The 24,146-nt window shown below is 38.7% G+C and overlaps 1 protein-coding gene across 1 annotated transcript in view; it reads right to left on the reverse strand.

Moving 5' to 3' along the window:
• The window catches only part of GLI3 (GLI family zinc finger 3), a 268,366-nt gene that overhangs the window by 34,718 nt on the left and 209,502 nt on the right, over nucleotides 1-24,146 (reverse strand). Inside the window, exons 12-13 of the mRNA XM_063304165.1 lie at nucleotides 23,511-23,624; nucleotides 22,278-22,418 (exon numbers count right to left, since the gene is read on the reverse strand). Coding sequence (XP_063160235.1) covers nucleotides 22,278-22,418; nucleotides 23,511-23,624 — 255 coding nt within the window. The remainder of the gene's footprint in view (nucleotides 1-22,277; nucleotides 22,419-23,510; nucleotides 23,625-24,146) is intronic.

The raw sequence follows: 24,146 nt of genomic DNA on the forward strand, positions 1-24,146 counted from the left end.
CCCTTTACATCAGCCCATCCAACCCGATAATGCAGAGAGGGCATATTACGGACCCCATCTGTAAGAGAATTTCATTTGGCGGGGTCCAGGAAGCAGGCCTTCTCTGCAGTAGCTCCTGCTCTGTGGAACACACTGCCCCTGGAGGTGAGGTTAGCCCCATCACTCCTGGCCTTCCAGAGGAACCTGAAGACCTGGTTCTGCCACCTCACTTGGAATAGAGAGGGGAGTAGCTCCACATGGGGATGGCTGATACCGTAGACCACTCCCCCCATGTATAGACTGTGTCAGACCCACCTGCCACTTATTTTTATTTTTATTCTTATTTTTATACTTATTTTAAGAGTAATTATATATTTATATAATGTATTTTATGTTCGTTGTTTTAATTGATGATTTTATTGTTAACCGCCCAGAGTTCCCTGATGGGAGGAGATGGATGGGGATAAATTCCATGTTTCAAGGCAGGATCTGGCACTGAGACAACATTGATCATGCTTGTTGATGACCGCTGGTGGGACCAAGATAGGGGTGTTTGTCCTTGACCTCTCAGTGGCTTTTGATATCGTAGATCATATTATGCTTCTGGACCACTTCAGGGTTTGTTTTGCAGTATTTTTTCTCCTTTTTCTGTCACGGATTAAACATTTACATAAGACCACTGTAGGAGGTTATCTGACAGCATGGGGTCAGGTGTCACTAGAATGCTGATGACTATCAGTTGACCTCTGGCTGACCAAGTGATGCTCTTAATATGTTGTCCCAGTGCCAGAGGCTGTAGCGGGCAGATGGATAAAAACAGGCTCAGACTCAACCCCTGCAAGAATGAGTGGCTTTGAGTTCATGGATCAACCATGTCCTGGGACTGCCATTTTTAGTTTTTGATGGGGGCATACTTTTCCAGAACAGAACCAATATATAATTGGGGGTCTTCCTGGTCTCACAGTTCTTGCCTGAAGAACAAGTGGCAGCCAAAGCCAGGAGAGCTTTATAGATTCATCTTGTGTCAACTACATCCTTCCTGGATCAATGGACCTTGTTCATAGCTATTAATGCCCTAACCACTTATTTGCACTACTGTAATGTGCTCTACATCGAGTCGCCTTTGAGAACTATTACAGCTAGTCCAGAATAAGGCTGGTGAGAAGATTTGGGCACTTCTCTGTATGCCTGTATAACACAACTACTTCACAAGTTCACTGACTACCAGTTGGTTTCCTGGTTCAACTCAAGGTTATCATCCATAAAGCCCTTCATTATTCAGGGGCTGGTTATTTATGGGACTACTTTTCTCCAATTATCTCTGTCCATTCTATAAGATCTAACAGGGAGGGCATGCGTCAGATCCTGTCAACTAAACAGTGACATCTTGTAATGGTACTGTATGTGGGAATGACCTTGGGAAACATCTCAGAAGGGACCGTCCCTAGTTTCTTGGGCTGTAAAGGCAACGGAGGAGAAATGTACTTTCAGACTTGCAAGATTCTGTTAATGTAACCTTACAGTAAAGTAGAATTAGTTCACCTGGGCGTGCTTCCTATCTGGACTATCTTGCAAGGCTGACATCAGTCTTGCAAGGCTGACATCAATCTTGCAAGTCTGAAAGTACATTTCTCCCCCGTTGCCTTTACAGCCCAGGAAACTAGGGACGGTCCCTTCTGAGATATTTGCCATGCCCACATTCCTTGTGTGGGCTAAGCTGCCTCTTATCCAGCTGTTCCCCTAGCTGTGGCTGTTCCCCTATCTCCCAAGGTCATTCCCACATATCATTACACATCTTGTGAGATCCGAGAGGTGTGCATTTTCTGTACTGCTCCGGTTCTCCAGAATAACATTCCCACCAAAGTCTATTTGATCCCAACTCTGCTGTCCTTTAGAAAAGCCTATAAAATTTGGTTTTTCATGCACGCCAGAGGCCAGGGTGATTTGTGATCCTGCCTGACTGATGATAGGTGGTTGAATTTTTTTGTTTGTGTATTTCCTCAGGGCACATTTCTGTATTTGACTGGGTGTTCTTGTGATGTTTTAATTTTGTATTCATGATCACTTTTAAAAAAAATTGGTGGCCTTATAAATCTAATATATTATTACTATTTCGTATGGGCATTGAGGTTAATAAAATACGCTGACTCTTAGATGATTTGCTGGGATGCAAGGTTTATACACAATTAGAACAAAGGACAACTTCAAACTTTCCACACCATGAAGGGATTAAAATTCATGAAATTTAAACAAAATTAGATATACCTAGCATGAAATGCTGTTGAGTTTTATAATTCAATTTGAATATGAATCATAAAAACTTTGTTTTTATAATTCTGACTCACTTATTCTTTTCCAGCTTGGATTTTCACTCCTTCTTTGCCCTATTTCTTCCCTTCCTGTCTTTGCATGCATGTCTCTAGCATCCCTCCTCTGAGCTGTTCTAGAAAGGAGAAATATCTGAGACACTTGGGCTACTACATCCATCAGAAAAAATAAGTGCTTTGGTATGCCTTCCTTTTTAGGGAAGGATAGGCAAAACAAGCTGCCTGCAGACATGCTGAATAAATTTGCATATTGCTTGACAATTGAAGTTCCTCATGTTCATTCTAGTTTGAATGACAGTTGGGTAGAGTCCACACTGGGTGAGTGTGGCACTGCCTTGTGAAACCTAAGGAAGTGGAAGTGAACCCAAGGAAGTCCTCCATAGTCTGAAATCTGCTACCTGTAGACTTGATACATGCCCCTCCTGCATTATTTGCATGGCTAGGGTGAGTATGTGCAGCTGGCTCCTGGATATAGTTAGTGCCTCTCTGAGGAACAGATAATCCCACTTGCCTTAAAGGAGATGGTAATGTGCCCTCTCCATCAATACTGCCAACTTCTACCTGCTCTCCAAACTTTCCTTCTTGTGAATGTGGTAGAGAATCTGGTATCAAATTAGTTACAAAATACCCTAGATAGAAACAGCATTGGTCACTCTGGCTGATGATCTTTGTTGGACCCTCAATGGAGAAATACCCCATTACCTTATCCTATTAAATCTCTCAGTGGCATTTAGTATCATTAACTGTGGTATCCTTTTGGATCACTTGCACGGATTGGGAAATAGGGACACAATTTCATGGTGGTTCTGCTCCTACCTCAGTGGATGTTTCCAAACAGTGGTCATGAGGTGTGGGGCAGTGCTTGAGTTCTTGGGAACTCCATGTAAGGTTTCTTGGTGTTTGGTGCTTTTCCCCATGTGATTTAACATTTACATGAAACTGCTAAGAAAGGTAATTTGCTAATTCAGGGGAAGTATCATAAATATACCTACGACACACAGTTATACATCATCACCCTGGGCTGAGCCAGAGATGCCATGAATGAGTGTCTAGAGGCTGTGAGGAGCTGGATAGGGCAAAACAAGTTAGGTTAAAACCTACCAAGACAGTTTTGTGTGTGTGTGTGTGTCAACAGACATCACTGTTAATCTTGTAACATCTGCTCTGGCAGTCTGGATAGTGTCACACTCCCCTTGAAGAAGTTGGTTTGTGGCTTGGGGTTCCCCTGAACTTGAGGCTCCTACTTAAACAGCAGGTAGAAGCCTCAGCCAAGAGAGCTTTGCCCACTTTTGGCTGGTGTAATGGTTATGTCCTGTCAGCCCTCCCATATCCCCACCTGGACCAAGATGGCCTGGCAATGATAATGTATATCCTAATCATTACTTTGACAATTGCAATATGATTTAGTAGGGCTGCCTTTGAGCCAAACTAAAAGCTCAAAAGCTATAGCTGGTATAAAATGCAGTGGCTAGACTCCTGACAACTCAACCTGAGAATAGTACCTATTTCTAAAATTGCTGCAATGGTTGTCAATGGGCTTCTCAGACCAGTTTAAAGTGCTGGCTATCGCCTTTAAAGTCCTCAACTGGAATACATCAGGAAATGACTGCCCATCCAGTTAGGTCATTTAAAGAGAACTTTTTGCAGGTTCTCCACCCCCAGCCTTCATAAGATTTATGGAGCATGGGCCAAGTGACCGAACTTTCCAGTGGTGACCCCTATTTTATCGAACACTCTATCTCTGGAAGTGTGGACAGCCTCTCCTCTACATTTTGAAAACTAAGCAAAGATGCTTTGTTCCAGCAGGTATTTGCCCATTAGGTTAATTTAATGGAATAATGCCTATGACGTAATTGATTTGTAGTGTTGATTTTTTTTTAAGTTATATATTATTTTTAGTGTGCTGTTCTAATGTGACTTTGTTGCTTCCCACCCAGAGTCCGTATGCATTGGGGTGGGCAGTAAATACTGTAAAATAAAAATAAGTGATAAATACTTATTTGTCCTGGCCCAAATGATAATGATTGTAATTAAAATGTATGAATCAGTTGTGCTGTAAGAGTATGGTATCAATCACTGCACTATGCAATATTATGAGCAAAATACAACTGAGGTAGAGTGGTAAGAATGAGGTCAATGACCTGCGCTACATTCCTCAGTTGACAGAGAGGGTTATGGAAGTGTAGTATTACGCACACATGTGAGTAGCAATTTGACCAGAAAGGAGCAACATTGACAAGGATCTGAGCAGAACAGTTCTACCGTGACCATGTGGATCATAGCAATCACAGGAAGTTCATGTAGGGATTTCTTCTATATAAATAAAATTAGAATTAATACTATCCTTTAATAGTTACAGCATGTTAACTTAAAACAAAAAGAAAAACAAACATTTCTGCTGTTTTAATTTCACAATATAAATTCAATTTGTCTGCTATGTGGTAATGCACCATAGGAATAAACTTGGACTACAAAGAAGAAATGAAAAATGAATACACAAAAGCCACATGTTTTCTGAACTGCAGAACTTTAACAGTAAAAATAGAAAATGTTTGAAGTATTTTCACTGCAGTTCAACACTGGATTTTGGAAACAGTGCAGAAGTAACTGTTAGATTTTACTGACAGGCTCTTTGAGTTACAATGTAGCTACATATTAGAGCAGCTTTATATCATTTTATATGAGAAGAGACAAACTACTTAATCCTATAACATATAAATCTAAGCAATATTGTTAGTTTCATGGAATGAAGCATGGAAATAGAGCACTAGTATTTTTATTAAAAATTTCAAATGTTCCATCTATCCAAATCCACATTATATAGTTTAGGACAATGTGTGTTTCTCTCATAAGACATGTGTGCTGTTAAGTTCATGCTAGCACAAAATAGCATGTATTTTGTGTATATTTATCAAATTTGCCTGAAATAAGGGGCAGTATATATCTGTAGTATTTGAAATTATGGCCATCCATCATGTTCTATACCGTGATTAGAAAACTATAATCTGGACAGCAAATTCACCTATCTCTCAGTTAACTAAGAGGCAGAAGGCACCGTGAAGTCACAGGAATAGAAAATATTGATCAAGATGGCCCATCAGTCTGACCTATGTAAGACAGTGTCCATGTATTTGTTCATCTGGAGCAGTCATCTATCTTCCCCTGCCCAGAGATTCTTAAACCCTATTTCCAACAGCTGTGCACATATCTTAAAAAGTACCAAAAATGTGTAAAAGCTGTACTTTAAAAACACTCAGAACTGAAGAGGAAATCAGTAGCTACAGTACACCAGATGTGTGCTCTGATCCAATGAAGCTATGTGCAGCCATATCTGAGCATGTGATCTTGTAAAAATTCCCATCCATCAGCAGTCTTGGTGTGGATAGTGAAGTGGGAAGGAAAAATCCAACCCATTATGCCTAAACAGTTGATCATGGGTTTGCCTGAGCCCCTGGAGGGCTGAAATTGGGTAGAGAATGGGCTGTCTCATCCCTTACTCTCTCCAGTTGCCATGAATTTAGGGGGGAAGTTTGAAGGAGAATTGTATTATGATCGCCTTGAATGTGAGTACATTCCCTACATGGTCCATGATCAAATAAAAGGCAATTCAGATCATGCTAGGAGTTGTATTGAATTCATACCTCATTGCATAGTAGCTAGAGCAGGGATGGGGCTGCCTGTGTACCACTGTCTCTTTCCATTTTGAGCTCTCTGCAGGTTCAGATGAATGCCAAAATTAGAAGTTCAAGAGTCTTCACTTTTAAAAAGAACTCAGATGGACAATCCCTGTTGGTAGCTAACACTGAATTGCCTAAATGGTTGGTGTATAAGCTAGGATTATGCACACTTGCTCTAGTTGGATTGGTCCAAATATTTAGTACTACCTCCAAACAAGTTTGAGTAAGTACAGTAAGTCAATAATGAAATTAAATTGGAAGGACAGCTAAACAAATGCAAATATCTGTTTCCAGGTACATTTAACTTCAGGTGCCTAAGTGATAATTTTTAATAATTTCACGTATTTATTTAGCAGCCTTGTTGTTTACCACCTTACAATATCTGAAGTTTAAAAAATATTTTGACAGCCAAGAATTCAGATGCTATAAATTAGATACTATAAATGTTGGAGGAGATCATGCTTCACCCTTCCCACCATGATGCAACTGGTTCCTCTAGGCTTGTCAGATACCCACACAGAGTCATTGGTTAATGCACAGCATAACCATGTAAAATCCAATATGTTTATGATCAAGTTACATATATTCTAAATGAAACTTATGAAAGTCAGAAGTGCATTAGACAATAAGTATCTTAGACCTGATTTAAACACAAAGCAAAATGAGATAGTAGAATTTGGAAATAATATAAGAAGCAATCACACTTAAAGTAAGGAATCAAGGTTTTGATTACTTTAAGTCTGAGAAATTCAATTTCTCTCCAAATGGATTGGCAGACAGCAGAACCCAGAAGAGAACAACCAAAAGTATATTTCATCTATAATATGAAGAGATGCAATTCACTCTGTTACCTCATTCTGCTGTGTGAACAGACAAAACAATGTTATTCATATTTCTAACACTATAGAATGTGATTTATTTCAAGATCTGCTACACGTATCCTGATTATTTGGCAGATTCACAGTTTACTGACATCCTTATCAGTGAAAAGATTGTCAGGAAAGCAACACTTGGTTAATGGTAATTGTGGATATTGTGTATGAGTACGGGTGTGTATAATGCATATATGAATGTAAAAGCAATTCTAAATGAATGAGAAAAGTATTGAAAAATTTGTGGGGGATTGATGAGCATTGCTCAGCTGTTCAATTTACTTCCATTTGAAAACTTAGCATTTTCCTACTGGTCACTTTATTTTCCACTGCTGTTCTGTCTTTTAGTGCTTCCCTGACACATGTAGGAAAGGGTAAAAGCTAATGAGTGTAGATGTCAGCACAATATAAATTACTGCAAAGGGAAAAGTTGATGCATGGCTCAGAATCTGAAAGTGGAACATCCACCATTGTTTGTGATTATGGATCACATCACAATCTAATAGCAATTTTTATTTAATCAATAATTTCCATGCTGAACAGACAGGCCTGTTACAGAGGATCGACATGCTGGTACTGATAACAACAGGGCTCTTATTAATCTTTACCTTGCCAGCTTATCAGTCAAACTACTGTAAAAACCACCACCAAGATGGATTTAATTTCTCCCCCCATCCTGTCTCCCACCCCTACTTCATAATTCTGCTCTTTTTCAGATACATAATGCTTCATATTTTATATATACAAAATATATATTTAAGGAACCTAGGGCATTATACAAAAAGGCAATTTATATTTAGCAATTTCTCAAATCAGTGGAACCTAGCCCAGTGCTCAGTACCATTATAGGCTAATAAATCATACTTTCTCTTTGAGATGTCAATCGCCAAAGCCCTTTGTAAAAATGTTGGCATCTGTAATTCAGTAAAGCCTTTTCATCTTGAAATAAGATGCTTCAGACTGATAACAAGAATAATCCTCTCTTGATCAAAAAAAAATCTGCATTTTACCAATTAAAGCTGCTGCCAGAAGCCAAACGGGGCAGCATTGAGACTCCACTGAAGTTTATCTCTGCTAAACACAAGGAGGAATACAGTTAAAGCTTTGTTTCATTTTCAGCTTGACTACTTTATCTCTCTTCAAGAACTGCAGCATCTCAGCCTTGGTGATACCACAAAAATAGTTTACCTACACTACAAACCACTGCAGCTACCTACTCCTGACAAAGACACCACCCATTCATTTTGAAGATTAGACATACAGCACCTTGAATAAAAGTCACAGTAGCATATGAGTTTCCAAAACAGAAAACTGCTGGATTTATTACACTATGATAACAGGATCAGACACATCCTTCTGTTAAAAAACTATACCAACCAATGGCACAGTAAAGCAAAACAAAGCAACACATGAAAAGCTAGCAACTGCTCTGTCCTCTAAAGTTTGATGTGAGCTTCAGAGTCAAATATACCTTTATCTTGGAAATAAGCAGCATACAAATCCAATGCAAAATACTAAGAATATAAAAAGAGCCCTATTAATCAGATCCAGATTCCTTTTAATCAACATCATTCCAACAGTGATTAACTACATTCTTCTGGGCAATTCTTAAACAAATAGCCATTATTATCAGCCATTATCTGCCCCATATATCTGATATTCAGACACACAGTCTTTGAATCTGTATGGTTCCACCTACTTGTAATTCATGCTTTTCTTATACTTTTCATCTGTGTATTTGTTGAATCTACTTTTAAACTAAATGTACATACATGCTGTACACTGCATCTTGTAGAACTAAACTTTCAATGTTAATTGTGCAGTACAGTATCCAAATATGACTTTTCTCTGTTGGACAGAAATTTTTCATTATATTACAAATCTTTTATCTACTCTTCTTCACAGCATGAATTTTATAAATATCCATCATCACTGAACTTCTATCAGACAAAATCCAGAGGAAATTATTATTAAAATAAACAGAAACCAAGAACACCATTTCAGATATAATAATTTTGTCCACACAAAAGCCATTTTAATGACTTGAGACCTCTTAAAGAAGCACCCAAAAGCAGTTTTAGGCAAGCCGATCTATTACCATCCTGAGGTTACTGTGAACCTATACAAATGAAGTAACAATTTTCAAGTATCATACTGTTCTAGCCTTTTTAAAAGCAATTTGGTCAACACAGAGCATTTATAGTGGTTCTTTCCATGTTGCAAATCCAAAGGAATGAGAGTTAGCTATAATCAACTAAAGATGAACACTTCATAACAAAAAGCAGCACTACATATTTAGTAGAGCTTCAGTTTATCCCACCCTGTAATCTTTGATTCAGAAATTATACTTTTATCTAAAACCAAGTGCAGTGAGTTTTCCCTTCAAGATAGTGTATGTGAAAGGACACAATTTCAGCCTGATTTGAAATGAAAAGTAATTTAACTAAATGGCAAATATATTTAAACAACAAAAAGATCTGATTATCAAGTTAATTATATTCCTGGTAATCTCTGTATCCTCTAAAATTACCTTTCATTTTGGCTGCTCTCACTAAAGGTGACTGACTGATCTACCTACCTACCTACCTACCTACCTATTGCAATCAGGTGAAAATTCATGCAATCCTGGATTTAGGAAATAGGCTGTCATTTTATTATTTTTGGAAGGGATGGGAATATACAACTTTTAAAATATAATGAACACCCATTCTTTTAGAAAGACCAAAATATGACAACACTTAGCTAGTTATGTTGTTTGCCCATTGTACTAGCATATCTGCAGAATGTATGACTTGGTTTACATTTCATTTGCATATCCCTCTTAAAAACTTTTAAAGTTTCACCAGCTACCATCCAAACCTTGAAAAAGGCCAATTTGGTTCAATTTTCTTTTCTTACATATTTATTCTAATAGGAGACAAAGAATAAGATTCAATTAAAAGTATGTGTAAAAAGATTTACAAGGTTACATTTGGTAACATAACATTTAAACTGGATTCTTAGTTTCTAAATGTACAGCATGTACATTAGCATGAGATGTTGATGTAGAACATGGATTCCCACTATTCTAAGTTGCATGAATAAAAAACAGAGGCTTGATTACAGGATCTGTAATGCCTGCTCTAGACAAAGAATTTATACCAATCAAAGTGAATATTTGTAGCTCAGGGTTGAACTGTGGAGTCCTTGGTGTACTCTGAGCCTTGTTGTTTTCTTGCAGACGTTTTATTGCCAGACTAGGCAACATCTTCAGTGCAAAGAGGGAGGGGGCCTTGCTCTCAGTTTATATACCGTGGCTTTTCCTGCTTGCGTTGGTAGGGGTGTTGTTCTCTCCTTGGGAGTTCTTTGATTGGGCTGTTGTTTGCTGCTTGGTTGATTGACTGAGTTAATAATTCCCTGATTAGGATGTATTGTGCTGTTTGATGGTTCATCTGGTGTTAATCCTAGTGTTGATTTTTGCATATCTGGGTGTTGATTGCTGGCAAGGGAGTGTCCTGGTCTTTTGGCTTTTCTATTGTCTCTTTTGAATGGTATGTAAATGTTGTTTACCTCTATGTGTCTGTTGATGGCTGCTTTGTCTGAGTGCCAGGCTTCCAGGAATTCTCTGGCATTTTTGGATTTGGCTTGGCTTAGGATGCTCACAGTTTCCCAGTTGAAACTATGGTTGAGCCTGTCCATGTGTTGTGAGATTAAGGAGTTCTCATCATGTCTTCTGACTGCTAGTTGGTGTTTGTGGATGCGCTCTGCTAGTCTTCTGCCTGTCTGTCCTACATAGTGGCTGTTACAGTCTTTGCATTGTATGTTGTAAATAACTCCTGTTTTTTCTTCTTGGGCTCTTGGGTCTTTTGGGTTGCTGAATATGTTTTGAAGAGTTTTAGTTGGTTTATGTGCTAGGGTGATGCCATGCGGTTGTAACAGTCTGTTGGTGGTTTCTGAGATGTTTCTGATGTATGGCAGTGCTATCCTTTTCATAGCTTCTGTTGGTTGGGTTGTAGTGGGTTGGGTGGTGAAGCACTTTTTGATAAAGTTGAGCAGGTATCCATTTTGTTGAAAGATGCTGTACAGATGATCTTTTTCTTTTTTCTGGTGTTCTGGGTTGCTGCAGTGTGTAAGTGCTTGTCTGAATAATGTTCTTCCACAGCTTCTCTTGTGGGAGGTTGGATTGTTACATTGGTAATGGAGCACTTGGTTGGTGTGGGTAGCTTTCCTGTAGACTTGTGTTTCTAACTTACCATCATTTCCTCTACTGATGAGGATGTCCAGGAATGGTAGTGAGTTGTTTTCTTCCTTCCGTGTGAATTTTATTCCATTAAAGATGTTATTGATGGTTTGTGGGTTTCTTCCAGTTGTTTCTTTTGCATTATGACAAAAGTGTCATCTACATACCAGATCCATACTTTGGGTTGTATGTGTGGGAGTGCTATCCTTTCCAGACACTGCATTACAATCTCTGCTATAAGTCCTGAAATCGGTGATCCCATGGGTGTTCCTTTGAACTGTTGGTATATTTCTCCATCAAACTGGAAGTAGGTTGTAAAGCAGAGGTTGACGATGTCCATTAACCTGGGTATTTCTATTTTGAGGTATTTGGCTAGGTCAGGTGTGTTGCGCAGAACTGCAGCTGTGGATTTTTTCGCTAGTGCCGGGTCTATGGATGTGAAGAGAGCTGTAACGTTGAATGACACCATGATCTCATCTTCTTCTATTTTTATGTTTTTGATTTTCTGGAGGCACTGTAGTGGGGAGTTGATAGAATGTTCAGTCTCCTCTGTGAGGTGTCTGAGTTTCTTTGTAAGCTCTTTAGCTACGTTATATACCCTCTAAATATATCATCTAGATCAGTGTTCCCCAACCTTGGCAACTTTAAGATGGGTGGACTTCAACTCCCAGAATTCCCCAGCCAGCCAAGAGTTGTAGTCCACCCATCTTAAAGTTGCCATGGTTAGGGAACACTGATCTAGATTACTAGAAGTGCTGCTTGTACATTTATCCCCAATTATTATATAGCCTTCAAAGAGATGTCGCACAATCACACCATTTGACAATTTAAAATGTAAAATTACTATTTCAGCAACTACTTTTGGATAGGGCTAGGAATATGCAAGGGTATGCTCTGTTTCCCTCCACTTCATTTCTCATGCTGGAGCAGAACCAGATAAAATATATTAAGTAGCCATTTAAATTAGAACTGGATTATCCTTCTAGAACAAGTGTAGCAAAATAAAATACTGCATGCCAAACAACTTAAAGAGAAAAAAAAAACTTCTGAGGAAGAAGCTGGCAGAAAGGGGACTTCATTCAATAACATGATTTTTACTGATTTCCCTGTTTTGCTTTTTATGTTACCTCCTCAATGAGCAATGTAATTTGCCAATAGTTATGCTAAATGTCTCCCAAGGCCATGAAAGGTATATGCACTACAAACATATATTTGCTTGCTTTAATGAGAAAAGATGCAGTCTGAAAGGGGACAGGGAATGTGCCAGGAGGTTACTGGCATCACAAGCCACACAGACAAAATTGCTATAAAGCAACCATGAGGTGTGTCTGGAATTACTTACCCCTGAGACCAAGAATACTCACACAGTTACTTTTGATGAGGGTTAGAGGTCTGGGATGCAATTTTCTTGTATATATTTTAACTAAAACATTCCACGTTATAGCTTGGCATGAGGAATGGAAAAACAAAAGGGAATAGGAGGCATTTGGGAGTAAGGATGTGACCTTTTGCTCTCTATAAACTAGAACAACAAAAGACAAACATTCTACACACTTAATCTTGGAAAGCCTGGTGCTTGGGTTTTTGCTTTTTTTTTTTTAACTGATCCCAGGGAATCATTGGTTTTTGCTACATTTACTCATTAATCAAGGTGAAATTAAACTCCAGATTGTTCCATGAAGCTATTTCCAAAACTTTGGCATGGATCCCTACCTGTTTCTACCACACCTACTGTCTGAGGCTACACAGCTGATTACAAACATTTCAGTAGAAAAGTGAAAATCTCTCCCTATTCCCAGCATACCAACATCTTACTTATACTTTCGTAAGGTATTCCCCACTGCTCTGCTTTCAACTATGACTTATTTCTCTTGTATATATGTTTTTTTTATAAATGTCTACACCTCTCAAAATAATCAGTATAGCAGACTAAGAATTCCAGAAGGAACTAAGTATCAAGCTACTAAGAACCTTGGAAGCTGTAATCATTTGAAGCTGGATAGGATTAGCAGCATTTTCATACTGCTAAACATAGAGAGGGGAATTGTATCATTCTGTGAGGCAGCAAAGTTGCCCTCTGATTATGACTTATGGATACCAGGAGCATTTGGGGAATCACCTTTGTTACCTTGGCAAACACATCCAGAATTTCCGTCTTCTATTAATATATCTTGTTGAGTCTATGGATGCTGGGAATGGGGAGGGGGAAATGACCAAATCTGTGAGATTGTACCATCACACAAATGCTTCAGCTTATGTACTTGTGTCAGATATCTGGACCCAAGTGAGTAATGGCAACATTTTTTTTAATATACAATTTTTATTAAAGACATTTTTAAAATAATAAAACAATACAAGAAAGAGAAAAATAAGGAAAGTAAAATAAGTGAAAAAAGTGAGAAAAGTGCAAAGAAAGAAATAGAAAAGAGAAAGAAAGGAAAGGAAAGGAAAGGAAAGGAAAGGAAAGGAAAGGAAAGGAAAGGAAAGGAAAGGAAAGGAAAGGAAAGGAAAAAGTTATAAAGAAATAGCTTCCAATCTTCTTAACAGCAGTTAAGAGTATGTTTATATTTTTCTCTCTAAGGTTACAACATAATTTCCTTCTTTCCATAGTCTATCCTTTCTAATCATGAAACCCATAAATCACAAGTTCATTTTTTCTTTTTTCAGCAAAAAGTCCATAAGGGGTTCTAGTCACTAATAAATGTAGTTATTGTCCTTTCTCTCATCAAACAAGTCAATCTTGCCATATCTGCTAATTCTGTCATCTTCACCAGCCATTCCTTCATTGTGGGTATTTCAGAGTCTTTCTATTTTTGTGCATACACGTAGTCCTCAAGTTACAATGGCAATTGTAGTCCCCCCGTAGGGGAGAGATGGGCAGTGAATAAATCTATAAAATAAATAAATAAATTGGAACCGGAATATCCAACGCTAAGCGATGCGTTCATGAAGCTCAAAGTCATGTGAGCGCATTGCTTAGCAATGGTAATCCTGGCACTCCCCATTGCCATCATTAAGCAAATCCCACTGGTCATTAGCCGAGGAACCACCCCAATCCAGGTTTGGTCCCTCCCAGCCCTTAGCCTCAGTTCTTCCAAGGTAAGGGACTGTCTCCCCTTCAACTCCCAACTGTCTATCCCCCCCCCCCAACTCTGCCCTTTTGGCTGCCCTGCACCCTGCCTTGCAGGGTGGCAAGCAGGCCCCGAACTGCATGGCTCTGGCACTTCTTGTTGCACTGCGGCTCTGGAGCTGTAAGAAGCCCCTGAGCTACAGTGCATTGTGAAGCTGCAGCTGCCCCGGGAAGCTCCAGCCACCCCAGCCCAGCCTGGCAGCACAAAGCCTCCAGCTGCCTGGGAAGCCCCAGCCGCCCCAGCTGTGTGGTGTGAAGCTGCAGCCACCCTTGGAAGCCCCAGCTGCCCCAACCTGGCCCAGCTGCAGTCAGCCTGCACTCTGAGGTGCCTGCTGCCCTGTATTCTGCCACCCTGACCTTCACCGTCTTCTCGCTCCCACTGCTGACAAGATGTGCCCAGCCCGGCCTTTCACAAGGCAGCTATTGGCCATTAGAGGCCTACTTTCCCAGGTCTTGTGAGGAAACCACTGTGTGCAACCTTGGGAAGAAAGCTTTGCATGGCCAGCAGCTGCCTTGCGAGGGGCCAGGCTGGGTGTGCTTGGTTAGCAGCAGGAAGAAGACAGTGAAGGACAGCTGGGGGCTGTGGAGTACAGGGCAGCAGGGGCCACCAAGTGCAAGGGGCAAAAGGGATGAGATGGGGGGCAGGTAGTTGAAGCCCCCTGCGGTCAAAGGTGCAGGTGGGCTGCCAAGCACCCAAAGTTTGATCACATGACCTCAGGGGTGCTGCAACAGCTGTAACTTCGGGGACTGGTGTAAGTACCGTTTGTTCAATGCCGCCGTAACTTCGAATGGTCGCTGAACAAATTGTAACTCAAGGACTACCTGTATAATAATCTTGCAGCAGCTATCATATATAAAAACGATCTTCAATAACTCTTTTCTAATTGTCTATTCATTAGTCCCAACCAGAAGAGTTTTGATTTCAATTGAATATTAATCTTTAAAATTCTTTGTATTATTGTATGTATTTTAATCCAAATTTTTCTGGCTTTTTTGCAAGTCCATCAGGCATGATAAAATGACCCTTCATTTTTATCACATTTCCAACATAAATTTGAAGTACCTTTATACATTCTAGATAATTTTTTTTGAAGTCATGAACCAACGGTACATCATTTTATAAAAGTTTTCTTTTAAATTATAACATAATGTAAATTTCAGTCCTTTCAGCCACATATTTTCCCATTGTCCAGTATATTATGCCCAAAGTTCTTAGGCCATTTTATCATACACGCTTTCACTTGTTCCTCCATTTCAAATTTCAACAAAAGTTTATACATTTTAGCAATTACACGTTCATCATTTGTACAAAGCTCAGTTTCAAATTTTATCTTGTGCTGTTCAATTCCAAATGTCTTGTTATCTACCTTAAATCTTTCTCTTAACTGTGCATATGAAAACCATTGAAAACTAAATTCCTCTGCAGTCAACTGATCTCTTGATTTCATCTTACATTCTCCATGCTCTTGTAATAACTCTTGATAGGTTAACCATCCCTCTTTGCCTGCTGTTTCTTTTCTATAAAATGCTTCTTATGCTGAGACCCATAAAGGCATTTTTGGGCACAATCTGGGCTTATATCTATTCCATATTCTCAATATGGCATTTCTAATACAGTGATTTTTAAAAGCTACATTAACCTTAACTTCATTGTATGACAGAAAGCCATGCCATCCACACCTCAGGTCATGCCCTTCTAAAATACTCTTTTCTCAGCAGCACCCACTCCTTCATCCAAACCAAGCAGCAGGCTGCAAAATATAATTTCAAATCAGGCAGTCCCAATCCTCCTTGTTCCTTTTCACCTTGGAGGATTTTATATTTAACACTTGGCTTTTTCCCTTGCCATAGGAGTAATGGCAGCATTTGTATGGTATCACCACATACCTCATCATGTTGGAATAATTGCTGTGTGCTGTGGACATGTTTGGTTGAGCCTAATTCAAAATTAGCCATTGCTGTGTGAATAACATGCTAATATATTCTCAATGCAGGGTTGTGTAAACTATGTTGGAGCCCATGTTGCTGGGATTCCTGAAAGTTTCTTAAGTATCTCACTATAGGAAGACCAGTAATAGCAGTCACATATTCCTGAAAAATAGCTTGCTTACCCCTTTCTGTGTAATGTGCAATTGCTGGGGAGGGCTAAAAACATTATGAGTTAAAAATCAAGTAAATTGAGAGAGGACACGTGCACACATACACACACGCACTATTTATAAACATCTGAAGGAAAAACCTCTTTCTACTGCATGTTTTGCATTCATTTAGAAGGGTTGGAAAGTGGAAAGCCTTAAAAATCATAACAACATAAAATACCTAAATCAGTGTCCATATGTGCTGCTGTCCATGATTAAAAATATTCCTTTTTAAAATATCTGTGAAAAAGGACTGTTTTTACTACTCTCCTAAAGGATAATAGGGTAGCTGCTAACCTGATTTCAGAAAACATGCCATTCCACAATGAGGGGCTGTCACTGAGGTCATATTCTGAGCACCTATCCCTGGATATCCAGGGCAGTGAGCACCTGGATATTCCCTCTGGCTAGATCATCTAGGGATGGCAGATGCCACCTGGAAAGTTGGTCTTGGAGGTGGCAATTGTATTTCAACCCAAAAATTCATGATACTACTTTCAGACCAAGGAAATGTGGGATTTAGTCTTGGTCAAATCAACTTTCAGCATTAGGTAGTAAAATTTAACACACATTAGAAGATTAATGCTTTAGAATATTGCATTCTCAATTACTTAATCAAAAGTGGCTGTAATTCTTTAAATGATTAACTTAATCTAGTTTAATCAACTCCATTATACTCCTCATTAATAAGGTATAAGATTTTAAAAAATTGAGAAAGTAATTCTAATATAAGAGAAAAAAATGGAAGGTGGTGCCAATTTGGCCTCCATAATATTGCAAATTGATGTGGATGTAGTATAAAAATGCTCATCTAGCCTCAACGAGATGCTCAATGAACTTCCTTGATGTATCTGATATCAATATAAATGTGCATAATACAAAATAATTAGTTTTGTGCAACAAACTAGAATTTGGACCATCTGCTTTCTCTGTTGAAATCTCAGAAAAATAAAATTAGTTCTTTAGCCATGTCATTACTGCTCTTCTGATCTTAAATATGGTGCAAACTCTTAGAAAAGAAGAAATTGTTGTGACATGGTAAATATGAAAAAATGAAAAAAAGTATATTCTCATTGAATAATATATTTTCAAGATTAGTTTTAAATTAAGTGTTATCACTATACCTGCATAGCGATGACAAAGAAAAAATGTTTCAGTTTTCTGACTGCCATTTTATTCATACTAAACAATAACTTTAGTCGTTTCCTTTCTGGCCTGATTTCCCTAAACATTCATTTATCTTTATGTCTAACCTCCCTCTCTCCAGTAATTTTTGTCTTCCATGTAATTTAATAGATAAAAAACTGAGGTTCAACAAATATAAGACTTAAGGGAAGGAGTGGATGTGCAGTGTCTTATTAGCTTCTGGGCTCAGGAGTAAATTTATCACATCTTTAAAACAAACTTCCACAATTATAATATCTTGTGGGCAGAGAAATTAATTAAGGAGCAAAATGATAAAAGGACCATCAGTAAACTGAATCTAAACAATATAGTGTTTTTTGTTGTTTTCTTTGAAGGGAGGGAGGGAGGGAGGAAAAGAAAAAAGAAAAGAAAAAAGAAAAGAAAAGAAAAGAAATTTCAATGGTAATATAAGTAGGTAATCTTTTTAGAAGTTCCATGCATTGTAAATGAGATTGGCAGGAAATCCAGCAGTCCAGGTCATAGTTCTACTCTCCAACTTTGTGATTTGCTAATGTGAAACACATGCTTTCCTTTTGCTCAAAGTTCAAATAACCCAGGAATTCCAGCAGTGTAGCTCAGTGACTGAACCAGAACAAGGGCAGAACTTGTCAGGATTTAAGAGCTTTCAGCAAAGCCCATCAATTGCAGTCAGCACCCCATTCCTTAGAAGGATATCAATTATAGATAGTGAGTTGGTTTAGCAAGGGGAGCCAGTGCTGTCAGACACTAGATAGACAACCATGAAGAATCATGAATCTTTCTATTAGCTGTAAAAGAGAGGGAGGCTGGTGGCAGTGGCGGGGGTGGCGGTGGTGGTAGCAAGGAGGGATGGACAGGTGCTATAAATAAGCAGGCCATTTGAACGGTTTAATGCAGTACTTCTTAGAGCATCCATTATTAACATTTTAACTGTAGTGAGTTCTGAATGGCATCTGGCATTCAAAATTAAGAACCCCTTTACTTAATCTTACATTAATAGATAATACATGTATCAGTCTGCACATTTATTTTATTTTTTTCATTAATAAGAGTTTGTGGTAAATAATAGTTCAGTATAAACTGATAACTGCTTTTAAAACAAAGTTAATGTTAAAGAAACATCAAGTCCTCTGAAAAACAATGAATAAAATTACTATCTCCTTTTGTCTAAGATGATGAATGCCAATAGTCTTACCTTAAAGATCAAAATTAGCCCCCACCCTCTAAATTTGGTGCCCTTCTTCTGCCTTGGAGTTCAAGTCCTATAATCTTCAACCATGTTAGATTATGCTATAAAAATGAAACATATAACAGCTCTGCTGCTTGAAGATTTCAGGAACTGAAGTTGGGAAAATTATTCTCAATTACAAATTACCTGAAATGTTGAAATACCCTGGCAGTGATAAACACTTGATGTTTATGTTTATGTTTTTGGAAAGGCAATCACTGGTGGCACATTTCATTTATTCAATGATGTATTTTTATAAATGCATCTTTCCAGAATTCCTAGCCAGCATCTCCGAGGAAGGCCCCAAATTGGGGAAAACTGATATATTGAGTCATTAGAAAAATGGCTTCTGGAGATGGTTCAAAAGAGTACTTGAGACTGCATGTTCCATTTTGAGATGGTATTTGTTAGCCCTTCTGTTATATTATTAGTACATGCACTAAAAGAATAATGACCATAGCTAAATTGCCATTACCATGCCTCATATAAAAAATCCTTTGGAAACTTCAGGGGTACAGGGTTTGAAGACTATTGCACTGGAGTCATGTAATTAACTAGTGTTTTAGAAATATCACTGACTTAGTGTGAGTCATATGATGCACTTCAGTGATAATTATACTGAGTTTAACAGCTTTATTAATATGTGATACACACACACGTATATTTATTTTGCAAAAATCCATACATGAGCTAAAGCAGGCAGCCAAAGCACACTTTGAAAACATGGGCTTTGAAGAGGGAAATGCAGACCCATGCTTATATACAAGAGTTAAAATGGAAGACACATGTATATTCTTTGTTATATCGATGATGTAATTGTTTGTGCCAAGAACAAAAGAGACAGCTTGGAGATAGTGAACAATTTAAAAAAAAAAAGAAGGGGAAGTAAAACACCATGGGGATATTAGCCACTATCTCAGAAATACAAAAGGTGGAATGTGCCTGTTCAATCAAACCCAAAAGATAATAGACCTAAGGAATCAAGTACACCCATGAAAGTTGGATACCTAAACAAAAGGGGAAACCAAAGCAAGCTGGCAAATAATGAGCAATATAGGACAGCTGTGGGAAAGCTACTATACACTGCAATTATGAGTAGACCTGACATAGCCAATGCAGCTGGACTTCTGAGTAGAAAGATCAATGAGCCAACGTATAAGGACTGAACAGCAGTTAACAAAATGAGGCAGATACTTAAAAGAAACTATGGAACTTAATTTAAAACTGCCTGTAACTAATTATCCAAAACATATTGGATATACAGATTCAGATTGGACTGGATATGAATCTGATAGGAAATCAACTACAGCATATATATTCTCATACGGAGGCACATCTATCACCCGGTGCAGTAAGAAACAAAATATCATAGCTCTGTCATCTGCAGACCTTGAATATAGGTAAACTTCGGGTTAAGACAGTAATTGGGACCAATATTGCTGTTGCTAAGTGATGCAGTTGTAAAGCACAATGTCATGTAACTGCATCGCTTAGCGATGGCAATCCCAGGCAGTCCCAGTTGCTGTTGTAACCCCAAGATGCATGGGTCATTAAGTGGGAAGAGGCAGGAGACCCAAGTAAAGAGTGGCGGGGTGCTGCAGGGAGTGGGAAAGGCAGGGGGAGGGCCTGGGAGGGACGGTGCAGGCTGTGCATGAGTTGTGGGAGACCACAGGATGGCCTGGGAGGGCCGGCGCAGACCATGCACAAGTCACAGAAGGCCAGAGGAGGGCCTAGGAGGGCCAGCACAAGCCATGTGCAAGTTGCAGGAGGTCGGGGAAGTTCTGGGAGGGCAGTGCAGGCCACATGAGAGTTGCAGGAGGCCAGGGAGGGCCTTCGGAGGCTGGGGAGAGCTGTGGATGGAAGGAAAAGCAACAGTGACTTGCAATCTTCCCAGCCGGCTTCCTCATTGACTTTCCTTGTGGGAAGCCGGCAGGGAAGGTCGCAAATGGTGATCACGTGAACGCGGCTCCCTGCAATGTCATAATTGTGAGCTGGGCACCCGAGTGCCCAGATTGCAATCATGTGGCCACGGGGGTGCTGCAATGGCATATGTCCATTTTTTCAGCACCTCCGTAACTTTGAACAGTTGCTGAATGAGTGGACGTAAGCCAAGGACTACCTGTACTGCAACAGAACAAGCATGCAAGAAATTTGTGTAGCTTTACAAACTACTGCTAAAATTCAAAATAAAAGAACCAATTCTGACCACATTATTTGAGAACAACATGGGATGTATAAGAATTGCTGACACAAAGCAGTCCAGACCCAATATAAAACATGTAGATTTTAAACAGTAGTACATGAAGGACATGCAAGAAAGAGGGTAAGTAAAACTGATATACTGTCCAATTGATGCCATTGCCTAGAAACCTATTTCTGAGGCTGAGAGAAGCACTGTGTGTGAAAAATGCATGGCAGTACAACCCATTACTTGTGTGGAGCTGATGAGAAGATGAATGTTAGATACATCACTTCCATCCATCAATTGCTTCATGGTGTAGAACAGAGAAGGATCACCTGATGTCCTACTTTCCATTCCTATTCTGCTACTGTTATGTATATAAAAGGGTTAAACTCAGAAAAACCAAAGACCATTACATTTGAGATTGCTCATGCTAATTACCCACAGTTTTGCTTTCAGTGGTTCTGGAAAATTCTGTGCCTTTTGACAGATAGATAGATTTTGATAATGTAGATTGTTGATATTAAATCCTTTGCCCTTTTTATTTCTTGCTTGTTGTTCATGTCTTTTCTTTCTGGTTTTACCTGACTTTTGTCCCATTTTTCCAGTTAACTCTTTTTTATATATTTGTTGATGTTTAATAAATAAATATCAAGCTGTAGTGTCATGTCTATTTGCTCTGATTTGGATATAGGGATTGATTGGGAGTGTACTGGGTGCAAACTAAAACATTGTAATTTTCCAGTCATGCATGTCAACTTTCACCAATATTGAGACATTCATTCATAACAATTATCTAAGATAATCATTTCAAGGTAACATGCTAAATTTTCTCCCCAGATAAAATTGCTTTCATTCATGGAAAGCACAAAACACAATGCATTTTTATTTTTCTAAATAATCTACTACACCTTGTTCAAATAATAGAAAACTGATGGATTAATGCACCAAAAATCCTATAGGGTTGTAGGAAAAAAAAATCTCCATCTCTTGTTGCAGGCCAGTTTGAAGGGACTGCAGGCATCAAATTTGGCAAAAAATTAATAATAACTCATGTCCAGCTTACTCTTACTCAATAACTATCAAAGTCTCTGATTCAAAATAGTATTTTGTGGCTTACAGGATCAGAGCCATTACATTCTCTATTGAAGACTTTATTGAATTTTACACTAAGCTTTAGCTGACTGAACAGGTCAAACTGTATAGCTTGGAGTTTTGCTTTATTCACAGAAACCCATAAGCTCTCTCCAGTCAGCAATGCGGTTTGCAAAGAAACTTGACTCAGCAAAGGGTCAGAGAGCCTGACCTTCAGAAAAGGTCAGATAGTTTTCAAAGCTGGCTCCTGAATGCCATTAACTTACATGCACTAGCTGCTCCTGCATGTCAAACTCTCGTGAACAGCCTTCCCAATGGCAGTTTGTCTCATAAACCACTTCGGGTTCTTGCTTGCTTTCATCTTTCTCCCCTTCCTCCTTTACTGAGGTCATTCCTTCAGGCGGTTCCTATGAGGGACACGGTAGTGAGGAAACAGATGAAAAAACACATAGGTTTTAGCGTATTCAATGTTTCTAGTATTATTATAAAATAACTAAGCTGATATTGGGACTCAAGAAAAGAAAAAGGCACAATTTTTGGAGTACTTGTTTACAATCCTTAATCTTTCTCCCAAATCATGCACAATTTCTCAACTTTGAAATAAAAATCACAAAGCTTATTACAAAATAGTCTTGTTGCCCAGACCAAGACCACTTCTGATGAGGCTTTAAACCTTTGCTAATAGAACTATAAAACAGGGCAATACTCTTAGACCCAGGTGCTGCTGTACGAAAGAAACTATGATCAGTGATCATCAGAATTGGCTATGCAGCATGATGTGAAGAAACTGGGCAGAAATGGAGTCTATCTCCTGAGCCGTAATTCTTAAGTTAACAATGATGTGCAATCTGTCCTCAGCAAGTGTTCATATTAGTTCAATTGATCAATTTTACTACCACTGGAACTGCTCGTCAAAGAAAATATTGATGCCTCAGAATAGGAACGAAGATTTAATAAACTGATTATGAAACTGCATCTATGTAGAGGCAAGTTTATGAACAAATTCATGACCACAGAAAGGCAGCTTTCTAGGACCTCCCTTTTTGGCGGGGGGTGCTGTGGAGAAAGAGAGGCAACGAATATGCAAACAAGGAGAGACATCATGCTTGTGGACTGGGGTTTGGATTTTCAGATTTCAGAGGGCGTGGAGAAACTGAGGATGCTCTTAAAAAAAACTATCAGTTTCAAGGTATACATTACCTCTTTTTGGAGTTTCAAGCTTCAAAATAATGAAAGATTGCTCCTCTCATTTTCAGTAATGATACCACTGAAATTTGGCAGGAGTCAGGAACAACTTGGGTTCTTGGGACAGCAGGCTGCCCACCCTTACAGGACTCAACTTTTCCCAGTCAAGCAACCAATAACTGCCACTGTTAAATGTTATGCAAAGCCTAGTAGGATAAGGTAGGTTTAGAGCATATACTTTGGCAAAGAGCCAATAAATGCAAAATATGCCCTCATCTCACAAAAACATATAAAACATATAAAACCTATTTTACCTGCATGCTTCCAGCTCCTGGGCTGGGGAGGTCATCATCTGGTTTTATCTTGGAACGCTTGTTGTGCATTGGATCCCCTGTGCTGCTCACTGCAGACTCACTTGTGGGCTTACTCTGCTGCACATATTTATACCCAGAAGATACAAGTAGACTGAGTTAAACCACAATAGATGCAGAATATTCAAAGAAATTTTATTGAAGTTCACTGAGTTCAGATCTCTATGATCAAGGGGAATCTTTTTTATGTTCTTGATCTCTCTTCCATTTTCAGAACTGTAATTTCTCATTAATGCTTACTTAGAGAGAAAAAAATCCTGACTGAATGTTATATAATAATTTATATAAATATGTAATAATTTATATAAATTATTATAGATGAATATAAACCCTGCTCATGATTGAAACTTTTCTAAACTCAGTGACAGACCAGCCCAACACGGTTCATCTAGGAAACTTTCTTTACTACTGTACTGCTTGTGTATGTGCGCGTATGTGTATATTTTGCTATCTTTTACTTGAAAGGGGTAGATGTACATTTCATATATATATATATATATATATGCGTGTGTGTGCGCGCGTGTGTGTGCTTGGATGACATCTTTACATTTTTTTACAATTCAGGTTTTTTTAAAGAAT

The sequence above is a fragment of the Candoia aspera genome, chromosome 4 (genome assembly GCF_035149785.1).
Source record: "Candoia aspera isolate rCanAsp1 chromosome 4, rCanAsp1.hap2, whole genome shotgun sequence".
Taxonomy (NCBI): domain Eukaryota; kingdom Metazoa; phylum Chordata; class Lepidosauria; order Squamata; family Boidae; genus Candoia; species Candoia aspera.